The sequence below is a fragment of the Miscanthus floridulus genome, chromosome 10 (assembly GCF_019320115.1).
Source record: "Miscanthus floridulus cultivar M001 chromosome 10, ASM1932011v1, whole genome shotgun sequence".
Taxonomy (NCBI): Eukaryota; Viridiplantae; Streptophyta; class Magnoliopsida; order Poales; family Poaceae; genus Miscanthus; species Miscanthus floridulus.
Genome location: NC_089589.1, coordinates 107,884,137 through 107,897,415, shown reverse-complemented (window position 1 = coordinate 107,897,415; position 13,279 = coordinate 107,884,137). Strand labels below are relative to the sequence as shown.

Here is a 13,279-nt window from a genome sequence, read left to right as displayed (position 1 = left end):
TATATAGTTAATCATCTATTTTTTCGATATTGTGTGCCTGCACATTGGATGTCATTGTTTTTTTAGCATAGTTAGCCCTTTGTCTGTACCAATCTCGTTTCAAGTAGCTCGAGCCTTATTTATTTACTGATAGTCTCAATTCATGAGCTTGGTGTACCAATGTTAGATACTTTACTAGTAAAATATATTAGATACTTTTTTCTTGTCAACTTTTTTTATGGCCACTAAATTTTTGCTTGCTATTTTTTTTATTACACTGGATGGTATTTAGATGTTTGGCATCAGGCCTTTGCACCTCTAGACCTCGCTCGCTGAATTGGTGTTCCCGTAACAGCAACACCAAGCCAGGTCATAAAGTTATCTCTGCACTGCAAAATGTATGTGGATTGATCTTTATTTATTTTTGAACAATCTGATGTAGGTAGGCAAGAAAAGGAATGATGATTTCTCACTGAAGTTAAACCTTGAAAAAGTGGGATGTCTCACTGAACTTGCCCTGAATTGTTGCAATTTATTGCCACGGCTTACATTTGTAAACTCTAGAGGATGAGTCAATGGTTGACATTGATCCACTAATACTTGATGCAGAGCACAATCAACTGCCATGTTATTGAGCTTAATATAATGATATTATAACTAAGGTAACTTTTTATATCTTGGCATGGCCATGTTGAGTTCAGGTTATAAATATGAAGCTCAGATAATTTTACTGGCAAAAATAGAAAGATGACAAGCAGTTCAGTTTTTAGATTATACATATAAAGCTCAGATAATTTTACTGGCAAAAATAGAAAGATGACAACCAGTTCAGTTTTCTGAGAATGTGACAATTCATAGACATTGTTTTCTTAAAAAAATTATGGTCCTCTCTCTTCAATTGGATTAGCGATGATGTAAAAAAAAGTTAAAAATCAACAATGTCTCTCCATCACATGTTTTCTTAAAAAAACACAGTGAATAGTCAATAAAAATGTGGCGGGGCATTGCTTATTTATCAATTATCTGAGTCAACAAAAATTTGGAAAGGTCTATATAGTAGAGTCGGTGAGCTTGCAACGCTGTGCTCTTCGTGACCGTGTTAATTTTACGAACTTTGCTTTTTGGATTGATATCATTTTAATATGGGTATTTAATTTCATAGTATTATTATCTTATTGTGCGATCTATGTATTTTTAATATAAAAATTTAGTTGTCCCGTAACAACGCACGGGCACACTGTATATCCCGCATTTTTTGGAACATTTATCATGGTTGGTCATCCGGTTTATGTACTGCAATCACTATCTTCTCAAGCTTTAGCCAGATTCATGGCTATACATTTATGCAAAAATTGCTCCACAAGAAACCAACAAACATATGTATATCCAACAGACATCGTACTAATTTAGATGTATGTGGTTGTCTGTCTAGACTTACTCCTGCTCTCATGAAATGAACTTTGCTTTTTGGCACTGACTAGGTAGTGTGCCCGTATGTTGCTACGGGATAATTAATAATTTATACTAAAAACACACGGATCGCACGATAAGATAACAATACTATAAAAATTAAATACAAACGTTAAAGTGACATTTAATAAAAAAACTAAGTTTATGAATTTAACACAGTCACGGAGTGCGCGGCGTCATAGGCTCACAAACTCTACTTTATAGACCTTTCCGTGATGCGGCTAAGATAGTGTTTTGTATTGGTAGGACGAAATCTCCGATATCCATTTCTTTCATTGTAATCCATTTATCTGGACAATGTTTGAGGTGAGGGTACGGTTACAGTTTTTTGTAGCTTTGCGATATTATCCGAAGCTATGAGATGATTGATGTCTTGCAATGATCCTTTCATTAATTTAGTTTTTCTATATATGTTTAATTGTTTATTCAGTCTATTTTATAGGCACACCGGTAGATAGTGGATCACAAAATTCAAGCATCTATAATTTATCTCTTTGACTTTGAGCATGAGTTTTGTTTTTATTTTTTATTGATATATTGTCCTTTTGTTTTTACCGTAGCGTTAGCACGGGCATGCATGAAAAACGAAGATGTCTTTATACTGCAGAAATCTTTCAAGAAGATCATGCATAGATTATTCTTGTATTGAATATTATATATATACAATCACCTAAATATTCTAATTAAACTACAAAATTTTGAATTAGGATATGAGATAAGACATGCAAACAGATATTTCAAAACTACCTGTAGAGTCCAAAGAACTTAATAAATAAATCCTTCTAGAGGCAATGCAAATTCTCTCTAATCTTTTATTTGGTGTAGTTAGTGTTATCTAGTACCCGCATGTATTCATGGAAAATAAATCATGGACAAAACGTGGACACTTTTTGGTGCGACATTCCAACATGGGTCTATCGTCCTGCCAATATCCTTGAGGCAGATCACATAAAGGATGAGAGTCCCTCTGTGAGATTGCTTACAAGAGACATAAACTTATATTTGATCATGGTAATGTTTTAGTATGCATAATGGACATTAAACGGGGACATAGGTTTTAGTATGCATAGTGGAGAAAAACTCAACCTTGGCCTTCTCAGTAGCTTTTCTGAGCCTTTGCAGTGCTAACTTGTCCTTACTTAGATAGTCAAGAGGTGCACCATAAAATTATGCACCACTAAGAAAAGTGTCATCATTGGTTGCCTTGACATAAAAAATATGTCGAAATTAAGAATTACAACACCTAATTCAACATCTTGGAACATACACTCAAGTGGATACCTTATTCTACAATATATGTCTGTGTAAAATAGTCCTAAAGCCACACATATTTATACGGCGAGTATAACATACTTTGTTTTAAAATTTTATGAGAGATTTTTTTAAGACACGTAGTATTATCCATGTGACAGTCACTAATATTTACATATATACTCGAACCTGTGTATACATGATTATATGGAGATGCAACGGAACTTATTCATGGATTTATTGGTGTATGAAAGAAATGGATATCGGAGAATTCTTTCTGCCGATATAAAATATTATCTTAGCTATATCACGAAAAAGTTTATACAGTAGAGTTTGTGAGCCTGCGACGCCGCGCTCTTCGTGACTGTGTTAATTTCACGAACTTTGCTTTTTGAATTAAATGTCACTTTAACATCGGTATTTAATTTAACAGTATTGTTATCTTATCGTGCGATCCATATGTTTTTAGTATAAAAGATTTAGTTGTCTCGTAGCAACGCACGGGCATGTTACCTAGTCAGTCAAAAGTTTTAGTGGCAGGGGATATATTCTAGCAGTTTGGTGTGGTCCATGAGGCGTCATCGTACCAACAAAGGCAAGAAAAGTAGCATCAAAGCAGTGTTGGGAGGCCACAGGCCAGCAAGCTATAGTTTTATTTTTCTCTTTGTGGAGTTCCACATGTATTTGTGAATAAACTAATCAATTAGATTTTGACATCCTTATAAAACTCTACAATAGTACTTCAAGAAGTGACCACTATTAAAATATGATTTTGAAAAATAGGTGATAAAGAAAATTGTAGTCAAAATTAAAAGCTATAGTATTTACATAACACGTGTTATATTAGATTATTTCTCTGTTAGAACTATATAGTAAATACTGAAACATTTTCTTTCAAGCCCAGATGTGGAAATTAAGGGGGTGTCTGGTTGCTGGCCATAACCTGCCATGCCTAACATTAGGTTTGCCACAGCAATGTTTGGTAGATGTTTGGTTGATTACTAATGCTAGGTTCACCACAATGGCGGCCTCCCACCACAGATTTCCCCATCAAAAGCGTGACGGGCTATTTCTGCGCCACACTGGCCAAAATGATAGTAAATAAAATATATCTGAGCAAGATAGGTCTTTTATCTAACATGTTCCACTAGTTTTGGTGCTCGAATTTGTTTTGCGGGATATACTCAGAATGCGCGTTAAAAGAACATTAAACAGTACACATACATCTCGGCGGAAATTAGACAAGAAAATATATTAAAATATTGGATGCTGCAAAATAGTCTCAAATAAATATTTGGACTGCACCAATATGAAGAACTTGCCGAGACAATCAAAATGGATAAAACTTTTGTCCTATTCAGAGCACGAAATATAAAGATATTAATTTCACATATTATATATAAAAGAAAATCGGGAAAGTCACAAGAGCAAGTACTTCGGACATACTACTCCTATGGTCGTGTCCGTCCAATGCTGCTGGGCCCCACCGGCTAGCCCAACACTCGGCCAGGCCAGCCCATCAGCAGGTGGCGCGTGGCACCCAGGAGGCAGCACTCCAGCGCTGGCTCACGCACCGAGATGGGAAAAAAATTCTATGGAAAGCCCTTGTTTAGTTGGAGTAATTTGGATTTTGGGGCTACTATACCACGTTCGTTTTTATTTGGCAAATAGTATTTAAACATGGACTAATTAGGCTCAAAACGTTCGTCTCGCAATTTCCCACCAAACTGTGCAATTAGTTTTTCTTTTCGTCTACATTTAATGCTCTATGCACGAGCCGCAAACATTCGATGTGACAGATACTGTAGCAACTTTTTGAAAGTTAGGGTAAAACTAAACAAGGGTCGTATCTACGTTTGCGCCTTGTATATATATATGTATGATAGCTGACACCTGTTGACATTTATGGTGCATGTGAGCTTAGGCGGATGGGCGTGGCCGCCTGAACGAGCTTAGCTGGGCCGAGCCTATTTTTTTTTTTTTTTTTTTGCAAAGGACCACTCCTTGGCTAGCATTGGATAATTGAAGTACCACAAGTGTCGAGCATCCACACCATGTATGCATCGCGTAGCGGTGGATACAGTATGCAAAGAATTTTGAGGCTTTTACTTGTGTGCCATTAAAAAAGTTTGCAATTACGCACAAGTCATTAAAAAAGTTGAGCTCCCATGAGTGCCATCGTTCTGAACTTCTTTGCTCTCCAAGCCATTCCGTCTGTGTTCTGTTTGTTTTTTACCGTTTGTTAGCTCTTACATATGGGTCTGGTTAGTGTAAACCTCCAAAATACCATTCTCGTGTCCTATCCTCTTGCTTCTTTCTCTCTCTGTCTAGTGGGGCCAAACTGTCAGCGACCCGGCTCCACCTTCCTCCTCGCCGCACGCCAGCCTTGCACCGTGCCGATGCCAGGGTGGAGCTCGCTCGCCCGCGCCCGCACCGAGGCGGAGCTTGCTCGCCCGTGCTCGCTCTCGCGGTGCCCGGGCGGAGCTCCTCTGCACGCGCGCCCATGGTGGCCAGGCAGAGCTCGCATGCGCCTGCGCCCATGGGCGAGCAGGACAGAGCTACCCTCCATGCGAACCCGTGGCGGCTAGGGCGGAGCTCCCCCATGAGCGCGCTCGCGGGGGGCGGTCTTGGTGATCAGGTCGTCGATGGCGGAGAAGATGACGACCTCGGCCTCGACGCGGGACGACTCTAGGTCACGGGACAATGGGATGTAGTGCTGCACGTACGGCAGGCAAGTCTCCTCACCGAGCCCGGACTGCTCCAGCAGCCATGTCATGAACCGGACACTGTGCTCGTCGAAGCCCGGCCCCACGCGGGAGTGGTCCAAGAACGTCGCGAACGGGACACGGCAGTTGGGTTTGGTGCGGAAGCACGCGAAGTCCACTAGGTACACCGCGCGCGGCCGGAGCATCAGGTACAGGGGCTTCAGCCGCTTGAGCTGCATCGAGGAGCCACAGTGGAGGAGGGCGCGGGGAGGTGGCATCCGTGATGCGCGGGTGATCTCCACCAGGCGCGTGAGATGGTGGCTATGGCGAGCTCTACCGGGACACGTGCAAGACGATGGTAGCCTCGAGCATAGCTGGTAGCTGCGCCTGTGGAGGGCCATCCAGGCCGGTAGCGGCAGCATAGTCGGGCACGATGCGATGCTCGGCAGTGGCCGTGTCGGTGCAAGGCAGCGTGAAGCAGTTAACATACGCTTCAACAATGGCGTTGGCAGCGACGTGATGTCGCTAGGGTTAGCAGCATGGGCAGAAGTGCGATGCCTTCTTGTATTCGAGCTCATCGCTCTAGGATCGCCAGTTGAAGGGACATGAGCCGGGGCTCATCGCTCTAGGCGTTGGCGTCTCCATGTCTCCGTCGACCTTGGCCTTGGCCTCCTGCACCACTGAGGCTCGCCGCCACGCCAAGCTGGGAGCCAACCCCACCGTCTACGATCTCGTCAAGCTGGTGTTCGAGCCTACGGCCGCACCACCTCAAGCACTCGGGACGGCAATGAGGGTGAAGAACCAGACCGCAGCGCAGAGCTCCCTCGACCCTTCATGTACATAGGAAAGAGAAGAGAAAGAGGGAAGTTTGGGTGGCTGACAAACGGACCCCACTGTAGGGTAAAATGGTCATTTCACTTGTCTGTTTGACATCGTTAGATAGAAAAGCGGATGGAATGGCTTGGAGAGCAAAGAAGTTTAGAACGATGGCACTCATGGGAGGTCAACTTTTTTAATGACTTATGCATAATTACAAACTTTTTTAATGGCACATAGATAAAAGCCTCTAGAATTTTTTTCCCCGGAGATGACCCTGGCCAGAAGAGCACAACATCGACTTTGGTACTCTGGGAGACCGAGATGGTCGAAGACTCCAAGCGCTCCCGCGCGTACATCCAAGTGTAGAGAAGGGAGGCCCAAGGCAGCCCACGACAGTCTACGCGAGGCATACGAAGTGGCATCAAACCTACGTGAGCAGGTTCCTACTTGCCAAATGAAGGAGGGATCCAGGAATATTCCTGGGAATATCTCCATTCTTCCAAGGAAGCTTTCACCTAGAAATAGAGGACCTCTCTACACTTGGAACACATCACAAGGGCTCTCCTCCATTTCTAAGATGTAAAAGTAGTATAGGCTAGTTGGTCCTCCATTTCCAAGATGTAAAAGTAGTATAGGCTTAGTTGGGAGTTACGTGAGTTGCTTAAGTTCTAGAGTTGTCCTCAGAGGTCTAGTATATTTTTTATCATACCTTTGTAAGACTCAAGATTCAATATATTTATCTTCTCTAATTACTTGAATGTTTATCTTGGTGATCTAATCATGCCTTAGTGTTTAGCTAAGTGTGGTAAATATAATTGTTCTACACCTTAACATGGGATCTCCACTCGCATCGAGTGCTCTAGTTATAGATCATGACTAGAGTAGTAATCTATAAGCTAGACGTGGTGTCTAGTCTATAGGTTACCTGAGATGGCACCCAACCCCAGGATAGCTGTGGTAGCCCTAGGTGGTGATAGTCGTAACGGTCGATGTATTCCACCACGTTTGGCTTGGTGTTTGTAGGACTGTAGTCGGAGATACCTAGCCCCCTTCTCATCCCTGTCCATGGCTAGTGTTCTGATGTCCTGAAGTATTATGGTGTGATCGCTATGTCAGACCTTTGCTTAGTTATCCCTCTGATATGCTCTAGAATGGAACCGTAAGTAATAGAGAAGTATATAGGAGCTTGAACTCACCCGTTGTCCTCCCAACATGACATGACTACTGTTATATCTTACCATGGAGTTCTCCTGTGTGTGTCATTTATCCATCAATCATATTTGCACTTACCCCCACATTAGTCAGTCGGTATACTAGTTACTAGATATGTGATGGTTAACTATCAACTTCTTTAACCATTGCTTCCGTATGAATAAATATGATACCGTGGAATACTCCTAGGTGAAAGCTACAATGGTATTCGTGCGCTTACGGATTTCTCTGTTTGCGTTAACAAATACCAACAAGCTTTCTGGAGTCGTTATCAGGGAAGCAATTGATGTAAAGATTTTGATATTGACCATGATGTCTACTAACCTAGTTTACCATTAGCTTTTGTAGGATTACCCTCGTCCTGTTGAGTGTGGAATAAACAGGACAACACCGGCTTTTCGACCTTCCGGCACAATTCCGCAAGAACAAAAAGAAAGAATCACCACGAGCCTAGGGTGCCCAATCATTTATGAACATTCAACACCTCCCCCCTGTCATCTCATATAAAGGTATATGTATACATATGGTTAACCATATGCAGATGGAGATAAGGTCGCCATCAAGAAAAAACAAAACCATAACATGTGATGGAACAAATACTCACAATTCCATCATAAATTGTGAGTAATGTGAAATCAATCAAGGTATGAGAGAACCAACCCAAAATTTTCTTTTCACCACTGCATGTTTGCTTGATTCATCAAATATCTAGTGCTTTCTGCGGGTGGCTCCTAGATTTTGAACTATATTCGGGGACCATGCCTAGTCTAGGTAGATGGCAATTTCTTTGTTATCTACCTATTTGATGCTCTTAGTGTAGCTTCATAGTAGACGTATGTTAAACGGGACCATTAGATTCATATGTTGGCTTTGCCAGTCCGTATGATATCGACAGAAGGTCCATGCTACGAGAAAAAGCTAAAGCCTAGACTTTCATGCATTTTACTCGTTCAATTAGATTTCCCTTTTCAAAACCATGGCATGTTTGTTTAATTGCATGCATCCACCCCACTTGCATTGCTTTGCATATAAAAAAAACTTTGGTTCTCTATCTAATTCACCATTCAAAGCTCTCACTTCCGTTTGAGTGAATCTCATGTTTACTTTCATGCTTCATTTTTTATTCTAGTATGCTTTGGTTTGGGAGAACTCGACATGCTTCCATAGGCTATTAAATTAAGCATGGTGCTTAGGTTAAATAGCCTACCTTAATCAAAGTGTACATAGAGTCTAGTTTGATTATTGAACTAAAACTGCTTGTGCAGACATTGGTTGTATGCATGGACTAACCCCACAGGAAATTGTCAAATTCATGAGGGTAAGTCCTTGAGATGAATTTATAACGGAGGAAAATCAAAGTGTGAACATTGAATGAAACCTTGATCAAAAGAAAGATGAATCACACACCTGCCAAGTCAAACCACATGAAGATCACGATGGCATGGCAGAAGTAAGAAGGGAAAACTATCCATATCCTCATCACCAGGAATGGATAATGTGAATTCAAGCTAAATTCAATAGAGAAGTCCTGCTCAAAGGACTTAAAACGGTGAGTCCTTGCTGATGGTAAATCGACAGTTATCACACATTTAAATTTAGATGCATTTTTAATCTCAAATCTCAATTTTTTTAAAAAAAATCATCAATGTTTTTTCTTTAAAAAAATTCAAAAAGAATTGAATTATTTGCCTTGCATAATAAACTCATTTTAACTTAGTCTTGTTTTTAAGAATAAAGCTATGACCTCCAATTCTAATAAAATCTCCCACAAGAAACAAAAATATGGTGCTAGACTAGTTCCCTTCTGTATTCTTGGTCACTAACAATTACAGGAACGAAGGATGAATGATGTCTAAGTGCATGGGTGTTGTAATACACTATGAGGTGATGCTACAGATGTCCACACTTGGCTTTTAGCATAAAAATCCAAGTGTGGGGGAACCGACCCTACTATGTTTTCTCTTGGGGGATACGCTGGTTTGCACTCCATTTCATCACCCATGTTTTGCTCTGATAAGTTTGATTGTGTTTAAAATTGCCATACATGTCAATCAAACTTAAAATGTGAAATAAAATCTTGCTAAATTATGAACTTGACTTTATAAAGATTGGCCGGCATAAACTTTATTCCTAGTTAATATACTTGTTACCTGTGGATACATCTTTATTAGGAAAACATGTCAACTAAGTTATTGTGAAGTGAGATATGGCAAAGACTAAAGAAGTCCTATCTTTTCTACGAACGCCCTTGGAGATTTCTGTTTTAATAAAACATCAAAATGTATAGCAATACTTCTCCTCATTGGTCAAAATTCCTACCAAGGCCAAAATACCATGTTGAAAACCTTCCACATATGTTGCTTGTCTTTGTATTGAGCTTTGTCAAACTCTGTTGACCCGTGTTGAGAAATTTATCATGCTCCCAAGATCAAGATCACGTACACTGGAAGTAAGCAAAACATGCATTTCCATTTCCACAAAATAAATACTCCATGTGTTCAAACATTTCTCCATAATTCTTACAAATGAGGCATGGGCTATGAGAAAGTATTGAAAAGAAAAAAATGTGGACACATGAAGGTCCATAGTTTAAAAAAATTGTGGAGACGTGAAGGTCCATAGTTAAAAAAGAGAGAGAAAATAACCATGCTCTCAAATAAATATGGAGAAAGAATCATGTCATACTAAGGAGTAATCATAACCACCACATTTTCACACACATGCATATCTTGATCTAAGAGTATGACATATTTCTCCATGGATCTATTGTTTGACTTAGCAATACATGCAATGCAAGTATGCCTTACTCTTATCCAACCTGGAGCTCCACATAAGCTTATTAGAAGTAGGATGTAAAAGCAAAGCATCAACGCCTTGGTAAGAATATATACACTATTGAGTGATTTGAGAGTACCATTTGAGGAGAGGTATAAGCTATGTTTTAATTTGCAAAAGTTATAAAAACTCTAAGTATGCTTCATAGTGGGATAGTGATGACTAGGTGTCAAAGCCGTTCCACTTTTTAACCGCCCAAGGCGACATGGTAGATACTGCAAAATCCACAGGAATAAGGAATGACATGGAATATCTTTTATGCTTGCAAGTGTGGGGAGCTTGTTGGCGGTTATTAACTCAAATATTTTGGCCACCAAAGTATATTAAAATAATAGTAAATAAAATATATCTGAGCAAAATAGGTCTTTCATCTAACAAGTTCTACGAGTTTTTGGGCTCGAATTTGTTTTGCAAAATATACTCGGAATGCGCGTTAAAAGGACATTAATCAATACACATACATCTCAGCGGAAATTAGACAAGAAAATATATTAAAATATTAGATGCTGCAAAATAGTCTCAAATAAATATTTGGACAGCACCAATACGAAGAACTGGTCGAGACGTTCAAAATGGATAAACCTTTTGTCTTGTTCAGAGCACGAAATATAAAGATATTAATTTTACATATTATATATATAAAAGAAAATCAGAAAAGTCACCACTCCTATGGTCGTGTCCGTCCAATGCTGTTGGGCCCCACCTGCTCCCCAGTAGCCCAACACTCGGCCAGGCCTATACTTGCCCATGCAGCCCGAGGCACGACGGCACGGCACGAAGCCCATTTTTTTAGCCCGACACGAGCAGGGCACGGCCCGGTGACATGCGGGCCCGGGCTGGCCCGGCCTGACGCAGCAGGCCGTACCTGGGCCGCTGCTCAGGCACGTGGGCCGGCACGGCCCCGCCCGGCCTGAGTCAGCCGGCCCGGCAGCGGTCCGGCCACCCACCCTCCCCCTCCTCACTCCACTCCTCTCCCCGCGGCCTAGCGCACCCCAGCGCGGCCGGCCCACCAACCCCGCCTCCCCCCTCCTCATACATAAGCCGCACGCCTGCACGCCCAGCGGCCAGCGCGGTCGCGGCTCTCCCCCGTCCCCCGTGGAGCCCCACGGCGTTGCTCCTCCTACCCCCGAACTCTAACTCCTTTCCCCTCCCCCTCCCCGCCGTTGGCGCCCCGAGCAGTCCCCTCCGCCGCACCGCAAGCCCAGCGGCCAACGCGGCCGCGGCCGCGGCTCTCCCCCGCGGAGCCCCACGCTCCGTCGCTCCTCCCACCCCCGAACCCTAACTCCTTTCCCCTCCCCCTCCCCGTCGTTGGCGCCCCGCACAATCCCCTCCGCCGCGCCGCAAGCCCAGCGGCCAGCGCGGCCGTGGCTCCCCCCACGGAGCCCCACGCTCCGTCGCTCCTCCCACCCCGAACCCTAACTCCTTTCCCCTCCCCCTCCCCCTCCCCCTCCCCGCCGTTGGCGCCCCGCGCAGTCCCCTCCGCCGCGCCGCAAGCCCGTAACCGCACGCCTCGTCTTCCTTCCACGACGCGGCGCGGACGGCCTCTCCCTCCCTCACGGCCTCCCGACGGCGGCAGTGACACAGTGTTGAGCGCTGTTGTGGCGACGTCGAGCTCGGCAGCAGCAGCAGCGTCGAGCGGGCGGCCTCATCCATCCTCCACGGATCCGGCCTCATCCATCCTCCTCCTGGCTCCTGCCGCCAGATCCAGCGGTCGCCGCCAGCCCGCTACCTCCCGTGACTCGAGCAGCTCGCGCCGACGGCCTCCCCTCCCCCGCCTCACAATCTCTCTCTCTCCTCTTCCTGGCCACCCGCTGCCGCCGCCGCCGTTGGAGCACGCGGCCGATCTGAGGACCTCGTCTCCTCTGTCATCTCTTCCTTCCCCTGCTGATGCGAGCCTCGGGCCGGCCTGGCCTGTTAAAAAGGCCGTGCTTTTCGGGCCGGGCCGGCACGGAAAGTGGCCCGACGGGCCGTGCCTGGGCCGTCGGCTAGGCACGGTGGACTGGGGCGGCACGGCCCGGCGGCCCATCGTGCTCTGCCGTGCCGTGCCCTACCGGGCCGTGCCTGGCACGGGCCCGTGCAGGGCCGGGCCGGGCGGCCCGAATGGCCATCTTTAGCCAGGCCAGCCCATCAGCAGGTGGCGCGTGGCACCCAGTAGGCAGCACTTCAGCGCTGGCTGACGCACGGAGATGACCCTGGCCAGAGCACGACATCGACTTTGGGACTCCGGCACGGTGGAAGACTCCAAGCACAGAGACGGGAGGCCCAAGGCGGCCCACGACAGTCTGGCGGTGGGAGACTACGCGACGCGTACGAAGTGGCGTCAAACCGACCTGAGCAGCTTCCTGCTTGCCAAATGAAGGAGGACCAGAATATTCCTAGGAATATCTCCATTGTTCTGAGGAAGCTTCCACCCATAAATAGAGGTTCCCTCTACACTTGGAACATATCACAAGGGCTCTTCTCTCTTAATTTCCAAGATATAAAAATATTATAGGCTAGTTGGAAGTTAGGGAGAGTTACTCAAGTTCCAGAGCAGTCCTCGGAGGTCCGGTATATTTTTATCATATCTTTGTAGGACTCGAGATTCAGTATATTGGACTGTCGTGGACATAGATTCTTTCAGCAATATGGAACACCCGAGGTGCTTCCTGATCCTATCGTAATTCTCACCGAAGTTTGCCTCAACTGCTTCACATATCTGTTTGCCATTGCCTCAAGTGCTTCCCATATTTGTTTGCCAATGAGAAGCAGCACGCATGTTGCTGCAACTGCAAGCAGGCATGATGGTATGAGTCCATTCGGAGCTAGAGAATGAACACGTACGAAGTTCGACAGATGGAGTCTGAGATCCGAAATTACCGGAGCCCGCGACTGGCGACTCTTAAGACGATTCCTTCCTTGACCCGTTCTAGTTCGTTCCAACGACGATCTGGAACAGCGCCGCCGGTGTTTCCCTTTGAGCACCGATGTCCACGCCCCGCCTACCAGTGTCCAGCCAGCGGGAATTT

The 13,279-nt window shown here is 44.5% G+C and overlaps 1 protein-coding gene across 1 annotated transcript; it reads right to left on the bottom strand.

Moving 5' to 3' along the window:
- Positions 1 to 5,284: 5,284 nt before the first annotated feature.
- LOC136489234 (3-ketoacyl-CoA synthase 6-like) lies at positions 5,285 to 5,683 on the bottom strand. Its single transcript, XM_066485930.1, has one exon. The coding sequence runs from the start codon at positions 5,681 to 5,683 to the stop codon at positions 5,285 to 5,287; it is 399 nt and encodes a 132-aa protein (XP_066342027.1).
- Positions 5,684 to 13,279: the final 7,596 nt, after the last annotated feature.